We start from the raw sequence: 14,717 nt of genomic DNA on the forward strand, positions 1-14,717 counted from the left end.
TTGCTGGAGTAGAAATTAAGCTGCATCAGTCACACTAACACACCAGCAAGCAATGAAGATGGCAAGGGCACCACTGCATGCAAGGGAGAAAATGATGTGGTAGAGGACATTAAGAGAACCTTTTACCTGTCCTTTCTCGATTAGAGCTTTCTCCAGGTCCTCAATTTTTGCCTGACACCTGAGAAGATCAGCTTGCAGTTGTTCACGAGTCTGGGGAGAAAAAAGTATCAAAAAGTGTGTGTATAGGCATGTACATCCAGGCAGACAGGTAGAATTAATTGCACACAGAATCAAAGTAAAGACACTTTCTACTCATTTATGTGCTTTTTCATGAAAAAAATTGCTTTTGTGTTTATGTTACAAAATATTTAAAGCCATCACTTTAACAGTGTTTTTCCCTCCTAGCAAAAAAAGATGCTTTCATCACATATTCAGTGATGAGCCTCATCACTGAGGCTCCTTGAGTAAGTACTTTTCTCTCCCTATTTCAGCTACTCTTTCACCCAAGCAATTCAAAAATTCCTACAGGGATTTCCTTCTGTGTCTTTGGGTCCTTCTTGTTTACCTTAAGCTTCATCTATAAGCAACAGGAAATGTTCATCCCGCCAGGACATCAGGCCCTACAAAACCAACCATGCAGAAAGCTATCTTCTGACTCACTCAAAAGATGGATTTGTGTGGATGTGACAAAAGAGACCAAAATGCCATTAAAAGAAAGAGCAACAATTCCAAAGTGTACTAAAGGGACAATTTGCAAATGCCTGCAAAATAATAAAAAAAAGCTATTATAGAAATATTCAAACCAGGGTCTCCCTTCCCATGAAGGCAAAGGAAATATATAACAGTACCTCATAACTGTCAAATACATGGGTGCCTCTGAAAATTTACTTTAATAGTAGATGTAATTATGCCCCCCGACCCAATTCTAGCTTGAGAAGTGATCTCCAAAGTTCTTATTGCTTTCCTTGGCTAAATGTCCTACTTAAAAACAGAGTGTCAAATGTGACTAGGTTTGTGTAAGATGCTGAGAACTCTAACAAATAAAGCTATAAAGCAATTATTCTGCTATTATAAGAACTGTATTTCACAGGGAAAAAAGTTAAGGTTGGGTAAGAGCCACTTCAAAGAACCTTGGAAAAAAAATTTAAAAATGACACATTCTAAAGTAAACCTTGAATCTTCTAAATAGTGGCTCTGGGGATAATATACTAACATTTTTAACTGTAAATAACTCCAGATAATGTCAAACAGCCTACATTCTTCTGTAACTTTTATCTGGAGAGCTTTGCTTATTAACACAGAGAAATTCTGCTCCCACAAGCATACTGTTTCTATACCTGAGAATATTCGGTAAGTGGATTTTAAAATGCTTGCCATAGAAAATGATGCGGACTAAATAGTGCAAGTGTATGCCTAATAACCATCAGAAATCTCGCAATATGGAATATTTTGTTAATTGTTCTAAGCACTGGAACCATCAAGCTAGTTGCAGCTCCCACCTTTGGGATAAATTGAGTCCATCCCCACCAGTAATTTTTAAACCACACTAAAATCTGTGTCTTTCTGCATTATTAGCAACATGTTTCAGTGGCACAATAAAACGAAGGCCACATGTAGCAAGGCAGTAATATGTAATAATTCACAATATTCACCATGTTTCTCCATTTGGGGGGAGGAAGTAGGTCAAGGGGTTTTTTAATGCATAAACACTTTTTAGAATCACAGTCTCATTGAGGTTGGAAGGGACCACCTGTCCAACTCGTGTGCTCTAAGCAGGGGGGCACCCGCAGCAGGTTGCTGAAGACCTTGTCCAGTGGGGTCTGAATATCTCCAGGGATGAATGCACCACCAGGATGGGGGCAGAAGCGTAAATGAAAATAGTATACATACTCTCTCACACCTCAAATATCTACAGTACAGAGACTGCTGTGAGGATAAAAACCCATTTCTTTCAGAGAAAGTAGACAATCATACATGCTGACCTAATAGGAACAACAGTTAGCTATGCAATTTTCAGTGGAAGAATACTCTCAAACTGATGTTATTAAAGCCAAATTTTGATTTCATATATTCAACAAAACACTTGAAGAAAAACTTCCTTTGTCAGATTTGGGTCAAATTTTTTAATATACTCATAAAGTACCTAAGTACTTATAACAACCTACTCTCTGATTAATTTTAAATCCATCACGTTGCTATCCAAATTGCAGGTTCAGTCAGGATGTCATTCTCAATAACACTGTCTTACTACTGAAATCTTTAATATATTATGCATGCTAGAATAAAGTATAATGATATCTTTGTTCTGATCACACCAGATGAATCTAAATTGCAACCTTACTGATAATATTCTCAAAACCACTGTGCTTTGCTTTTCAATCACCTGCAAAGATATCTCCTGCTATTCCAAGTTTTTTCAGCTTTCTCAATGATATCAGAGTTAAATTTCAGTTAAAAAAATTACCCTTGCTTCTCTCTCTGCATCCAGGGTTCCACCAACTTGTTCTTGAAGCAGTGCATATGCTCTTTGCAAAGCTTGATACTCTCTTGTTAGCTGGCAGAACCTTAGTTCAGCTTCTTCTTTAGGTGTGCTCTTAATGAAGAGAGGAAAAACAGTTTTGTATAAATATACAAACAGGTTTCTTTATATAGACAGATAGACTCACAAATACAAGAAGTAACATAACTTGTACCAAGTCTCAAAGATTAATAAAGATTTAAAAAACTAAAACAAGTGAAAATGCAAGGGTGGGTGATTTGACAATGATGCAGAAATGCAGAGATCAGTAATTGTGTCTACCTTACAATTTCAGGGCAGTGTAAGTTACCATATAAGGCAGTAATGTATAGAAATGGGATGAAACCAGCTGGGGACAGATGAGAGTAAACAGTTGTATGCACCACCGTGTTCAGCAACTCCAGAGCCACAGGGGCTTCAGAAGGGGTTCCATTCTACTGGTCATGCAGTCCATCACTCTCTCCTTACTCTTTTTCTCTACAATGCCAGGGTTAGGGTAAAGCCTTTTACCAGCACAAGGACACCAACACAGAATTTGTATTTCACAAGCCATAAGATGTTTTTTTAATTATTTTTACATTAGTACTTTTAATGTCTTAATTTTCTTTGAATTGTGAGCAACTGACATCAACACTTTCAAGGTCTTTCCTATAATGCTGAGAGCAAGAAAGGTCCTTCTCTTTAATTAATTTTTGCTCCAGGAACTTGAGCTCCAAGGAAAAGAGATTATAATATTATTAGATATTAAACTTAGAAAAATAGGAAGCTTCTTGTGACTGAGGAGTATTAGGCACAAGTTAGTGAACAAGAAAGAAAGGAAGAAGAGCATCTAATTCATGCTTTGTCCTCAGCCCTGCAATCTTTTAAAGTAGGCCAGCTGCACTGTATATCACAGAGCTGAGACAAAACATGTCAGTGGGTATTTACTACCTATGATCATTTAAGCCTTAATGAATTGCAAAAGCTTCTCCAAGTAGTGTAAGTACAGGAAGAAAATTCCGGTTGTATCAAAACAGTCAAATAAATTATAAGGTTGAAATGCAAACTATTGTCTAGTAACTATTGACTTTTGGCAAAGCGACATGCCTATTCATTTTCTTTTGACTAATAAGAAAGGGTTTGAGAAAAACAATTTTATATCTCAGCCCAATATCTGCCAAATCTGTCAGGCAGAATATTATCTTATTAATTCTATTTCAATGATTGTGTATGTGTTACTGGACTTGAAACAAAACAAAGCAATTCTCTGCCAAATCTTTCATAGTTCCTGTAGCAGAACAGCTGAAAAAAAGAGTGCATTTATACTCCATATCAATTTTTATAGGACTTAAGAACAAATCAGCTTCTACTTACATCTTCCAAATCTTCTTCGGGTGTTGCTGGTGTTCTGTCTGTTTTATCTGTGTTATATGAAGTTATAGATGATGTTTCTGAATCAACAGATTCTTCATCAAATCCAAAAAATGTCTCCACAACATGCCTCTGAAAAGTTAGTTTTTTCTTAGTTACTAGCAAAACAGTTGGAAAACCCCAATAACCCAGTTAGCAGTAGCCAAGGTCTTCTCTGACCATTATTTTAGTATTCAGGAAGACAAAAGGTTCCATTGTAAACTCTTGTTCTCTTGATTAAATAATCTACTTTTTCAACATCATTTGTATAAGAACCTCCAAGAACTGAACTGCAGAAAGCACTGGTTACTTGCCAATAGAATAATGCTTTAGCGAAAGTATAAAAGCTAACTACCAAAATCATAGGGATCCTACAAGATTCACAGTAGAGGAATACAGTATCTATGCAGAAGAAAGTAACCCAGTACAATGTAACATAAAAGATGTGGAACCAAAAGGGGAACAAATATTCCAAAGAACAATGTGGAATAAATTTCATCATTCATACTAAATTTTAAAATGAGAAAAAAAAATACTATCTATTTAGCAAATTCCTACTTAAAAGTATAAATTGCTGCTTTCCGTTTATTTTTTTCAATACCATCATTCTCAAGTTTTTCAAAAGTTTGCTCCAATATTATGACTAACCATAAAAACTATGCTTAGGGAAAATCAGTATCTCAAGGCAAATTTAAAAAAATTTACACGATGTCATCAATTAAATGCAGCTTACTGAAAACTAGAGAAAATGAGTAGCCAATGGAAGTGAATAGTGCAGTATTCATTATGAAAAATGTGATGTTTTATACAAAACATCACAACTGCAATAATTCTTTCATCATTTTAAAAGCCTCCTTTCCATCAGTTTCCTAACATATGCTCAGAAAGCAGCAAATTTCCATAGAAAATTCCGCTGATGAGTTTTTAAATAAAAAATAAAAAATTCCTTGACCATTTAACTAGAAAAACAGTTTTTCAAGTATTTTTCCTTCCAAAATAACAATAACAAAAGCTAACTGCTATTATTCAATAGAAAGCCTGAATTTTTACACCATACAAATGTTCTAATAATCCAATACATATTCAGAGAAGCAGGAAAATTCAGGAAGGAAAAAAAAAAAAAGGGTGTTGGTGGAAAAATGGAGTCAGGTTATGAAACACTCTAGACAGGGAGGCTAGCGGAGAGAGGTGGTTCCAAGAAGATGAAGAAAAATCTGTCGATCCATCTCTATATTTTTTGGCACTGCTTGATGCTGAATCACGGATCCTGATGTCACAGTTTGTTTTGTTTTTTGAGTTTTGTTGTTGTTTTTTTTTTAAATCAGAAAAAACAAACCACAGTTTGTATGTGAGAAGATAATAGCCCTGTTCATTAAAAAAGCCTGAAGAATGACAAAATTATCATTTGCTATCAATTCAGAACATCAGACATCTTGCATCTCAGCAAAGCCAAACAGGCTGAGTGGAATTGTGAGCTATCAGTTTCATTCAAGATACTGAAAGGTTTTATTTTCACTATAATGCTCTATCTCACAATGAATTCCAAATATTTACCTTTCCCTGCAGTCTTCTAGACTTATCTAACTTTATACATTCTTCTACAAAGTACTGTCCACTTTCTCACAAAGCCCCATAATGCTTGATACATTCATTTGGCTCAGCACAGCTTTCATCGACAGTCAAAATACTCTATCTTCATTTAAGTGGTCCCATAAAATCAAGCTCGTAGGTGTGACTTGGTGCCTACGTGCATGACACTGTGCACTCCATTTACACTCTGCAGCCCTCGTTACCATGGTCCACCAGGTCACAGTCTCATGACTCAAACTAAACCACTCCATAATTGTTTCCCAGTACACCTAATCCCACTCAAACTACTGAAGACAGCTTCAAGGCCCTGTTCTGAATCATTTAATTGCTTCACTAAAGATGAGCCCTTCAAATAATAACTTAAAAATTTCATTCAGACTGTGTTTTTAAATTAACTGGTTCTACTAAAATCTCCTTCCCCAACCCCAAAAGCCACCTTTTCCAAATAGACTATGCTTATCCATATGCATACAGATAAATAAAATGCAGCGCAGAAGGCAAAGAGCTTGTGAACAATGTTTAGAAACAACCTTCCTTTTGCAAGCTACTAGACCATTATTTAGTGTATTCACAAGAAAATAAAAGATCGCAGTTATACTACTAAAACCCTGTAAAGACACTTTACTCTCTTCTCAGTTGTTGAGGTAGCACTGTGATCCTTTCACCAGGCAGAGCTATGTCTAAGATGCTTAAGACAAACACTTCCTTGAGATAATTTAATCCTTTCCTCCAGCATTCACATGCTACACCAGTTTGTTCACCGTTCTGTCCTACTTAACAAAACAAAGGACACGGAGAACAGGTTTAAGCACTAGTCTAGAAACGAAGACTTATCCAGAAAGCTAATGTGTTCTCTCACACTCAAATTTCAAACATTTCAGACTCCTCTCCTATAAGCACAAAGGTTTACCACAAAAACTGAGGTGTAATTAGTCCTTGGGAGATGGCCCATCCAGCATTTCTCCCACACTGAATACTGGTTGCAGCCTACAATCATCTAAACAGTAATATTACAAATAAATATCCAGAGTTGAAAATAGGGTTAAAGAAATGGTGCTACCTTCAAGTTGTAAGTATGACAAATTTACAATTTGGGTTGCCAGATCAACTCATGAGGAAGAACTTTCGGACTCCAAACCGGTGAGCAGATACAGTTTCATGAAGATGAAGGTAGATTATATGGAGGTAAAGAAAATGATGGCAGGTAAACAAAACCCAAGAGACTTTCATGAAAACTGCATCCTCATTTTTCAGTGTGGATACTTTTTACTCAAAGATGCTGAGAGTAAACCCAAAACAAAGCCGCACGCAGACTCTTATGCCAATACTTTTATATCCTTCTCTCCTGCCCGTACCAGCTTGTCTCTTGATGGGGCTCAGAACAACTAACCCGTGCTTTGGAGGAACCTAGCCAAGGACAAGCAACTCAGAGGACTGAAGAACAGCTGACCCTGCTCATGCCTCCTGCTTCAAGGATGCTCAAAAATGACAAATGCACTTGAGCAAAGCTCAACCAAAACCCGCAATAAAGCACGGGCTTGAGGGCTGACAAAATAAATGAGTCAAGTCTTGACTTAGAAAAGGCTAGTAGAAGGAACTTCTAAAAGATGAAGGACAAAACTCTAATTTATTATCATATATATGGCACAGAAAACACAGTACCATGAAGCTCAGCACCAGTTTAGTTAAAACTTACAATAAGACTTCTACCTACAGAGTTTTTTTGCTATACCTCAAACTACAGCAGCTTTGTAGTTACCTCGGCTCATGTATCTTCCTTTAACCCTGCATGCACACACCCACGCACACTGTTTCAAGGAGTGAAAACCAATAGTAAAACAACAGTGGGTTTCACTTTACACAAATGTTTACAGGTTTGAGAAGATACTTAAAGCAATGCCATTACTTTGACAAAAGATACTAGCTGGATTTAAACATTTCTCTAGTAGCAAAAGTAGGGGAAAATATTTGCATATATTAATAAATCACTTGAGTATTAGATGGGAGGGAATTATGCAAGAAAATTAGTATTTCCCATTGCACTAAAAAACCCCAACACTTGAAGGAGAGTTAATAATCAAAACCTATTAAATACTCCACAGACTGCCTATAATATTTAGAGTTATGAGTGAACCAATTATTTGTATTTAATGACTCCTTCCTCTTTAGAGGAGCTGTACATTTATCATTTTGTGGAGCAGATACTTTCCATAGAAATAGAGATAAGGTATTTAACCATTGTATATTAATTGCAGATGTATGAATTGTTTCATGACATAATTACAAAATAGCTGGCTTTATTGTTGACCAGCTAGGATCTGAAGCAACTACCTACAAGAAGTGATTCAAAGCAAACCCAGAACAAATTAACTGGTAAGGGAACAGCTGTAGAGAGGGGCGGGGGGGGGAAGGAAAAAAGATTCATACAAAGTTTGTTGATAAACACTGTAATAAATAATAAGGCATAAATAAATACACCAAGGGAGATTCCACATATAGCTCAAAAGCTGAATCACAATGTTTTTTGAAAGTATATACAAACATTTACAGTACTCATTGTATTTTTGTAACTATATGCGATTTTCATTCAAGTTTCATTCAAAACTTTTCTTAAAAATAGGAACAATTAACAACTTAAAGATTCTTTTATATCGATTTGTACATTTATTACTTCTAAATCATAACTTCATAACTGAGAAAATAGTCATGTAAATTGCTGAAAAATTCTGATTAAAATTCTAATTTCCACTGACTACTGCCACGGATTTCTCTCTGATTTCTCTGCTGCTAAAGTAGTTTCCCTTTACATCTAAATATCTCATTTTCAAGTACTTAATTTAACATGATGAAAATGATCCAAGATGAATTTTGTTGTAATGCAATCAGATGAGCTAATCAGTAACTTCTTACCTTCATGTTTATATGTCATTTCTTGGCAGCCAGAAAAATACAGGCACACCAAAGCACAGAGGCAGATAAAAAAAGAAAAATATAAAACAAGAAATATGAACTCCATCACACCGGTGTGCAGGCTTTCCACTATCACAAATACAGTTTATTTATTAAAGTTTAAATAAAGAAACAAATCCATAGAGTCCTGCAGTTTCCAAAAAAAAAAATCAGGCAATTATGCCTTATTTTCAAATGGATGACTCCATCAATCACGGAATCACTGTAACTCCATTCTACATGTCAAAAATTAAAAAAACCTCCAAAATACTGTTTCCAGAGTTTCCTGGTTGTTTCACTACCCAAATCAGAAGGAGGAAAAAAAAAAAAAAAAAAAAAGAAGAGAAAAAACACACCTGGAAAAAAGCATGATTTAAAGAGTAAAAGAAGATTCACCCCTGCTGCATATTTTTCCTAACAAGTCCATTAGCATGTTAATGTAAAAAAACCAAAACCAAAAAACAAACCAAAACAAAAAACCCCAAAACCACCCCACCTCTATCATCAGCTTCGGCTGCTTTGCTTCAGAGAAAGCTATCCTACAGTACCTGATCATGCAGAGTCAATATATGACTGCTCTAAGCACCCTGCAGCCACAGAGGCGATAAAGCCCTGTACCCCGCGTTTCCTCAGGGAACCCAAGCCGGTTGCCAGTGCTGTTCTATGGACTCCTATGCCCCTGGGTAATTAAAAGAGTGCTCAAAGCTATACTAGCAACAGTAACCTAGTGCACCTAGAGAGCTCCAGAAATACCATAGTCATCCAATTAAAAAAAAAAATTAAAAAAAATAAGTCTTTGGTATTTTCAAAAGCTTCTGTGTTGGTTTTGTGTGGCAAGGTTTTGGTAGTGGGGGGGCTACAGGGGTGGCTTCTGTGAGAAGCTGCTAGAAGCTTCCCCTGTGTCTGACAGAGCCAATGCCAGCCGGCTCCAAGACGGACCCGCCGCTGGCCAAGGCCAAGCCAATCAGCGCCTCTGTGATAACATATTTAAGAAAGACAAAAACAGTTAGAGAGAGCTTTTGCAGCCAGAGAGAGGAGGGAGGAGATGTAAGAACATCTGCAGACACCAAGGTCAGTGAAGAAGGAGGGGCAGGAGGTGCTCCAGGCGCCAGAGCAAGATTCCCCTGCAGCCCGTGGTGAAGACCATGGTGAGGCAGGCTGTCCCCCTGCAGCCCATGGAGGGAGGATGAGGGGGTGTAGCGATTCCACCTGCAGCCCGTGGAGGACCCCACGCCGGAGCAGGTGGAGACACCTGAAGGAGGCTGTGGCCCCGTGGGAAGCCCGCGCTGGAGCAAGCTCCTGGCAGGACCTGTGGATCCGTGGAGAGAGGAGCCCACGCCAGAGCAGGTTTGCTGACAGGACTTGTGACCCCGTGGGGGACCCACGCTGGAGCAGTTTGCTCCCGAAGGTCTGCACCCCATGGAGGAGACTCACGTTGGAGAAGGCCGTGAAGGACTGTCTCCCGTGAGAGGGACCCCACGCTGGAGCGGGGGAACAATGAGTCCTCCCCCTGAGGATGAAGAAGCAGCAGAAACACCGTGTGATGAACTGACCGTAACCCCCACTCCCCGTCCCCCTGTGCCGCTGGGGGGGGCGGAGGTTGAAGCCGGGAGTGAAGTTGAGCCTGGGAAGATGGGAGGGGTGGGGGGAGGTGTTTTAAGATTTGGTTTTATTTCTCATTCCTCTACTCTGTTTTGCTTAGTAATAAATAAGATGAATTCCCTCTCTAAGTACGGTCTGTTTTGCTCGTGATGATAATTAGAGAATGAACTCTCCCTGTCCTTATCTCGACCCGTAAGTTTTTTTTTTTCATTGTACCTTTTCTCCCCTGTCTAATGAAAGAGGGGAGTGATAGAGCGGCTCTGGTGGGCACCTGGCCCTCAGCCAGGGTCAACCCACCACAGCTTCTCAGCTGAATTGATGTTATTTAGACCCCATCGGGCTACAAAGGCTACTAGACTACAGTCTAACAGATCATTCACACAAGCTGTCTTAAAGATGGAGAAAAGCATGCCATGGATTCTGTTCCAGCTAACAGGAATCACTGTCAGGAAAATACTCACATTAGAAAAACACAGACACTGTCTAGTGAGAGTACCTTGAAAATTAAGGAATCGGGAGTGTAAAAGTACCCATTTAGGACAAGCTGCAACAAGAGACAAGTGAAAGTCTTCACCCTGTGCATCAAGTTCCTGCTTATTAGAACAAAAAAAGGAATCTTTCTATATCTTCTAGTCTATTATCTGACCACATTCATGAAACCTAACTCTCATCTGTTATTTCCTTTTTCACTTTGTCAAGGGAAGTGGGATACAGCTGGAAACAGATCCAACTCCAACAGCCAAACTTGATAATTCACTGCGTTGATGCTAATTTTACTTTTAACAAAGTTAGGAAAGCAAAGCTAAAGATTTACGTCAGTAATTTCTCCTTCTGAGTGGTTTGTTAGGACAGATACACCCATAATTTCTTCTAATATTATATAAAGGTTATCATCTATATGATATAAAAATCTTGCATGGATCATAGATGGAAATACACTAGCACCGTACATGCCTACATACAAACCAACTCATCTTAGACTGCCTTTATAGTCCATGGGGAGAAATAAGCAATTTTAGGACAAAACTCATATGACCTGTTTAGGTATCTCCTTCCAGAGGAGCATAATCACCGCTTAATGTTACCACTTCGTCCAGAGGGAGATGCCCATATCTCACCTCCACGAATGAGTTCTACCGTTTCCATCTGGATTCCTGAGACAGGCTATACAAACAGAGAGGATGAAGATGGTACAGTCCCCACAGCTCATCTAGACAAGCAGCCCATTCTACATAGATTGCCTAAATAAAAAAACCTGCTGGAAAACTGTGGGGAAACACAGCTTCCTTTGAAGATTTTGATCCTCACCAGACCACACAGGTGACCTTGAAAGAAAACAGCCTGTGTGGCAGGATTGGCTTTTTAGAAGCAAACATCAGAAGTGTTTAAACTCTAAATCAACACTGCATATACGTGTGAACAGCCTACAGGTTTATACAATGACAGGTAACAGGACACTAATAAATACATTACTGATTACTTCTTTCCTTCCTTTCGGAATTAGCTCATTTAGAAACTGTATATATAGTTATATAATAACTAGTATAGTATATATAATCCCATTCACTCTGCTCTCACAACTTTCTCTCTCTTTTTCACTTGTTTTTGTTTTATAGTCCTGCTTTTCTTTTGAGGCGATAGCATCACATAAAATTTCAAATGGCCAATTTCATACGGGCACCGAAGAGCTAACGGACAGGGGACGGAGTAACTAAAGGGAGTTATGGCTGCTACTGGTTTATTTGTTCTTTCTGGTGTATCTATCATATCACAAATAAGAAGCAAACCCTACTAACTCTGCTGCTCATATGCACACAATTCTTGATGTAATCTCTGCAGAAGTCCCCCCATTATGGTATTCTTACCACATGAAGAATAGCACTGCCACAGTGTTTTTAATGGTATCGTGCACATTTTCTCCAACCCTCATGTTGTTTAGCTCTTGCTTTGGTCAATAAGGAAAAGAAGACAATACTACAAAAGCAGCAGGTTGCTCAAGAGAAAACACGTAAAAGGAAAGGGTAAAGACTCTAGGTCAGATGAAGTTCTATTAACACCTAACATTTTTAAGACATAAATGAATAATTATAGAAGTTTTCAGCCTATAGAAATTAGCATCACTAGTTATCAACTCCTTAAAAATTAAACTAGTTTTACTTCATTAGGAACTTTACAATTTAGCAAAAGATCTTACACAATTAATTTAAAATCAGGTAAGGGCTAATAATTCGAGGACTATAAAAATTACAGTATTACTTATATATATATATACACATTTAATTTTATGTCCTGTTTTTAAACTTGCTCTCAGCACACAAACTTCTAGGTATACTACATCAAGAAAAAATGGTTCAGGGTTACTGTAAATATATTTCGTATCTATCAGGCTTCCATTACATAACAGAAAGATGTATGCAAGATTTATCGTTACTTCTGAATTTTTCTTTCTTCATATGCAAGAGACACGTTATTATTCTAAGCATAATGTGAAGACATGACTGCTGAAACGGAGAATCCCAAAGGATAAATCTTTCAGAATACAGGTATTACAGCCTGCAGAGCAATAAAGAAGCACCACCTGTAGGTCACCAGGAATATACTACGCAGAACGCACTGACAACAAGCACCCATTTAGGACAGAATGTATCTTAAGCTACTATATAGATCATAATCATCTCTCCACTCTTCACTTCTGTTTTTTTTCTCTTACCCCATTCTTCTCCCCTCACACATTCCAGACTGCTAATGTTCAACTTCACAAAAAAACATTATTCAGCAAAATTAATTACTTTAAGCATGTGTTACAATAAATAATAAAGGTATGCTCTGAAGCAAAACTTTTCTGTTTCTACAATCTAAATTTTCCTCTTGTACTTTGCATTCAAGAGCAAAATACTTATTAGAGAAAAAGAGTTGGAATCTCCTTACTATTTATATCACATACAGAAATATCATTTCAATAACATCCCTAGCATGAATTAAAGTTTTTAATTGCAATTAAGCAGTAACTTGGTACCAGTAGTTTAAAGAGTGCATTTTCTTTAAAAGGACTAAGCATTTGTCCTTTGAAATGGTAACTGTTTCAAGTCATTATATCATTTAGACCTCAAGCTACTTGAATACTTATGCCATAATGGCTAAAAGTGCAGTTATATTGTTTATTTAAAACAAAAACCAAAATACAACACCACTTGTGTGCAGTACAAAACTTGCAGCTCCTGAATTATCCTAAGTTAGTAATCACTCACTAGAAAGAAATAGGAGAATTATATGAAAATTTACCAAACCTTACCATGAATTTAAGTAGAGCTCTACTTTCAGGCCATATTTGAAACAAGCACCATTCACAACCACCAAATTGCACGGAAAACCAAAAGTTTGCTCACCTTTGGAGGCTTCAGACTTTTCCTCCTCTGTTTTTTAGATCGTAATAACCGTTCCCTTTCCTAGAAGAAAAGAGAACATTTTGGTATGGGTTTCTTTTAAAATATGTATTTAGATATGTCTAGCACAAATATCATTCAATTTTTCTTAAAGCCTACGGTAAAGCTAACTCAAAGACAATGTCTTTGTCCTTTTGAATAACGCCGTTTTGGCATAACATCACGCTGTACTGCGGCTTTATCCCTTTAGCAAACAAACCTTCAGCCATGTACTCTACACATTTGATAGGAAGTTGGCCAGAAAAGGCTTTGTTAAGTACTGGGCACAGATTTCTGACAGTTCTTTTGACACTTTTCCCAAGAAGCTCACTACGGAAACAGACTTTGCGTTCTCACTCCAACATTCAACCATCCTGAAGAAGCAGGTTGGTAGTCAAAAGTGAGTCCAGTCTTAGTAATGACAAATCGTTATATCAGGCATACTCTGATATACAACCATGCATATGCAGATACAGCATTACACATGACTTATCCTTGTAGAGTGAAAGTCTCAAATCCAAAGGCACTCTCACTCAGTCTGTGTCAACTTAGTGTCTTTTTATCTACCGTGACCTTGGAACGAGATCATAATTAACTGTATTATAATAGGAGGAGGTTGTAACTGGAAAAATGCAGGGTTTATGAACATTCAAGCCCAAGAATACTGCCTTGGATTCCAAAGGAGAAGAGGAGAAAGAAAAGGTAAAAAATGCAAAAGAGAGGACAGGCAAAAAAACACAGGAAGCACGTGATCTGTCTCCTTGCCTTTTTTCCTGATTCTTTCCTAAGCTCTGCATCTTTCTTTGCAACATCTCTTTTTTTTTTTTTTTCATAAAAGAATGATAGCAGTTCCAAGTTCCAAGGGCTTCTCTAGCAGTTATTGCTCGCTGCATGGTATTATTCTAGTCAGAGTTACTTGCTTTATATTCAGTTCAGAAACTGGACAAATAGGAAGCTCCCAGTGGAAATCACAATAAAAATATTCATCTTTATCAGCACATTGTTCCAAGAACAAAGTTTTGGAAAATATGAAATAATTCAGAAAAGTACAATAAATTACATAGCACCTTTAATACATGTGATTTTCAGAATAAGGAAAAGTAATGATTGTCAAGGTAGAATGCAGCAGGTATTTCAAGCTGCAGAATAAATAATAAATTAAGCTCAAGCTGAAAACACAAAGTTGAATTTTAGACAGTGTTGAAGAATAATGCTTCCTCCTCAGGTACCTGGTTAAGGCACAGTCC

At 37.6% G+C, this 14,717-nt stretch overlaps 2 protein-coding genes across 16 annotated transcripts in view; both read right to left on the reverse strand.

The window, feature by feature from the left end:
* JAKMIP1 (janus kinase and microtubule interacting protein 1) overlaps positions 1-14,717 on the reverse strand; it is a 163,086-nt gene that overhangs the window by 43,186 nt on the left and 105,183 nt on the right. For all 15 annotated transcript variants that reach the window (XR_012835404.1, XR_012835403.1, XR_012835405.1 and 12 more), the window contains 4 exons: positions 13,435-13,494; positions 3,872-4,000; positions 2,465-2,593; positions 127-210 (listed from right to left, as the gene is read on the reverse strand). Coding sequence is in view for 2 of the 15 variants with exons in the window: in XM_075752525.1 (XP_075608640.1) it covers positions 127-210; positions 2,465-2,593; positions 3,872-4,000; positions 13,435-13,494 (402 nt within the window). In the remaining 13 variants the exon portion in view is untranslated. The remainder of the gene's footprint in view (positions 1-126; positions 211-2,464; positions 2,594-3,871; positions 4,001-13,434; positions 13,495-14,717) is intronic.
* On the reverse strand, positions 8,315-8,779 carry LOC142601781 (uncharacterized). The gene has a single exon (XM_075752537.1). The coding sequence runs from the start codon at positions 8,511-8,513 to the stop codon at positions 8,322-8,324; it is 192 nt and encodes a 63-aa protein (XP_075608652.1). The 5' UTR covers positions 8,514-8,779; the 3' UTR covers positions 8,315-8,321.

The sequence above is a fragment of the Balearica regulorum genome, chromosome 4 (assembly GCF_011004875.1).
Source record: "Balearica regulorum gibbericeps isolate bBalReg1 chromosome 4, bBalReg1.pri, whole genome shotgun sequence".
Classification (NCBI taxonomy): Eukaryota; Metazoa; Chordata; class Aves; order Gruiformes; family Gruidae; genus Balearica; species Balearica regulorum.

Coding starts and splice junctions, on each gene's coding strand:
- LOC142601781 (XM_075752537.1), bottom strand. CDS start 8,513: ATGGAGTTCATATTTCTTGTTTTATATTTTTCTTTTTTTATCTGCCTC.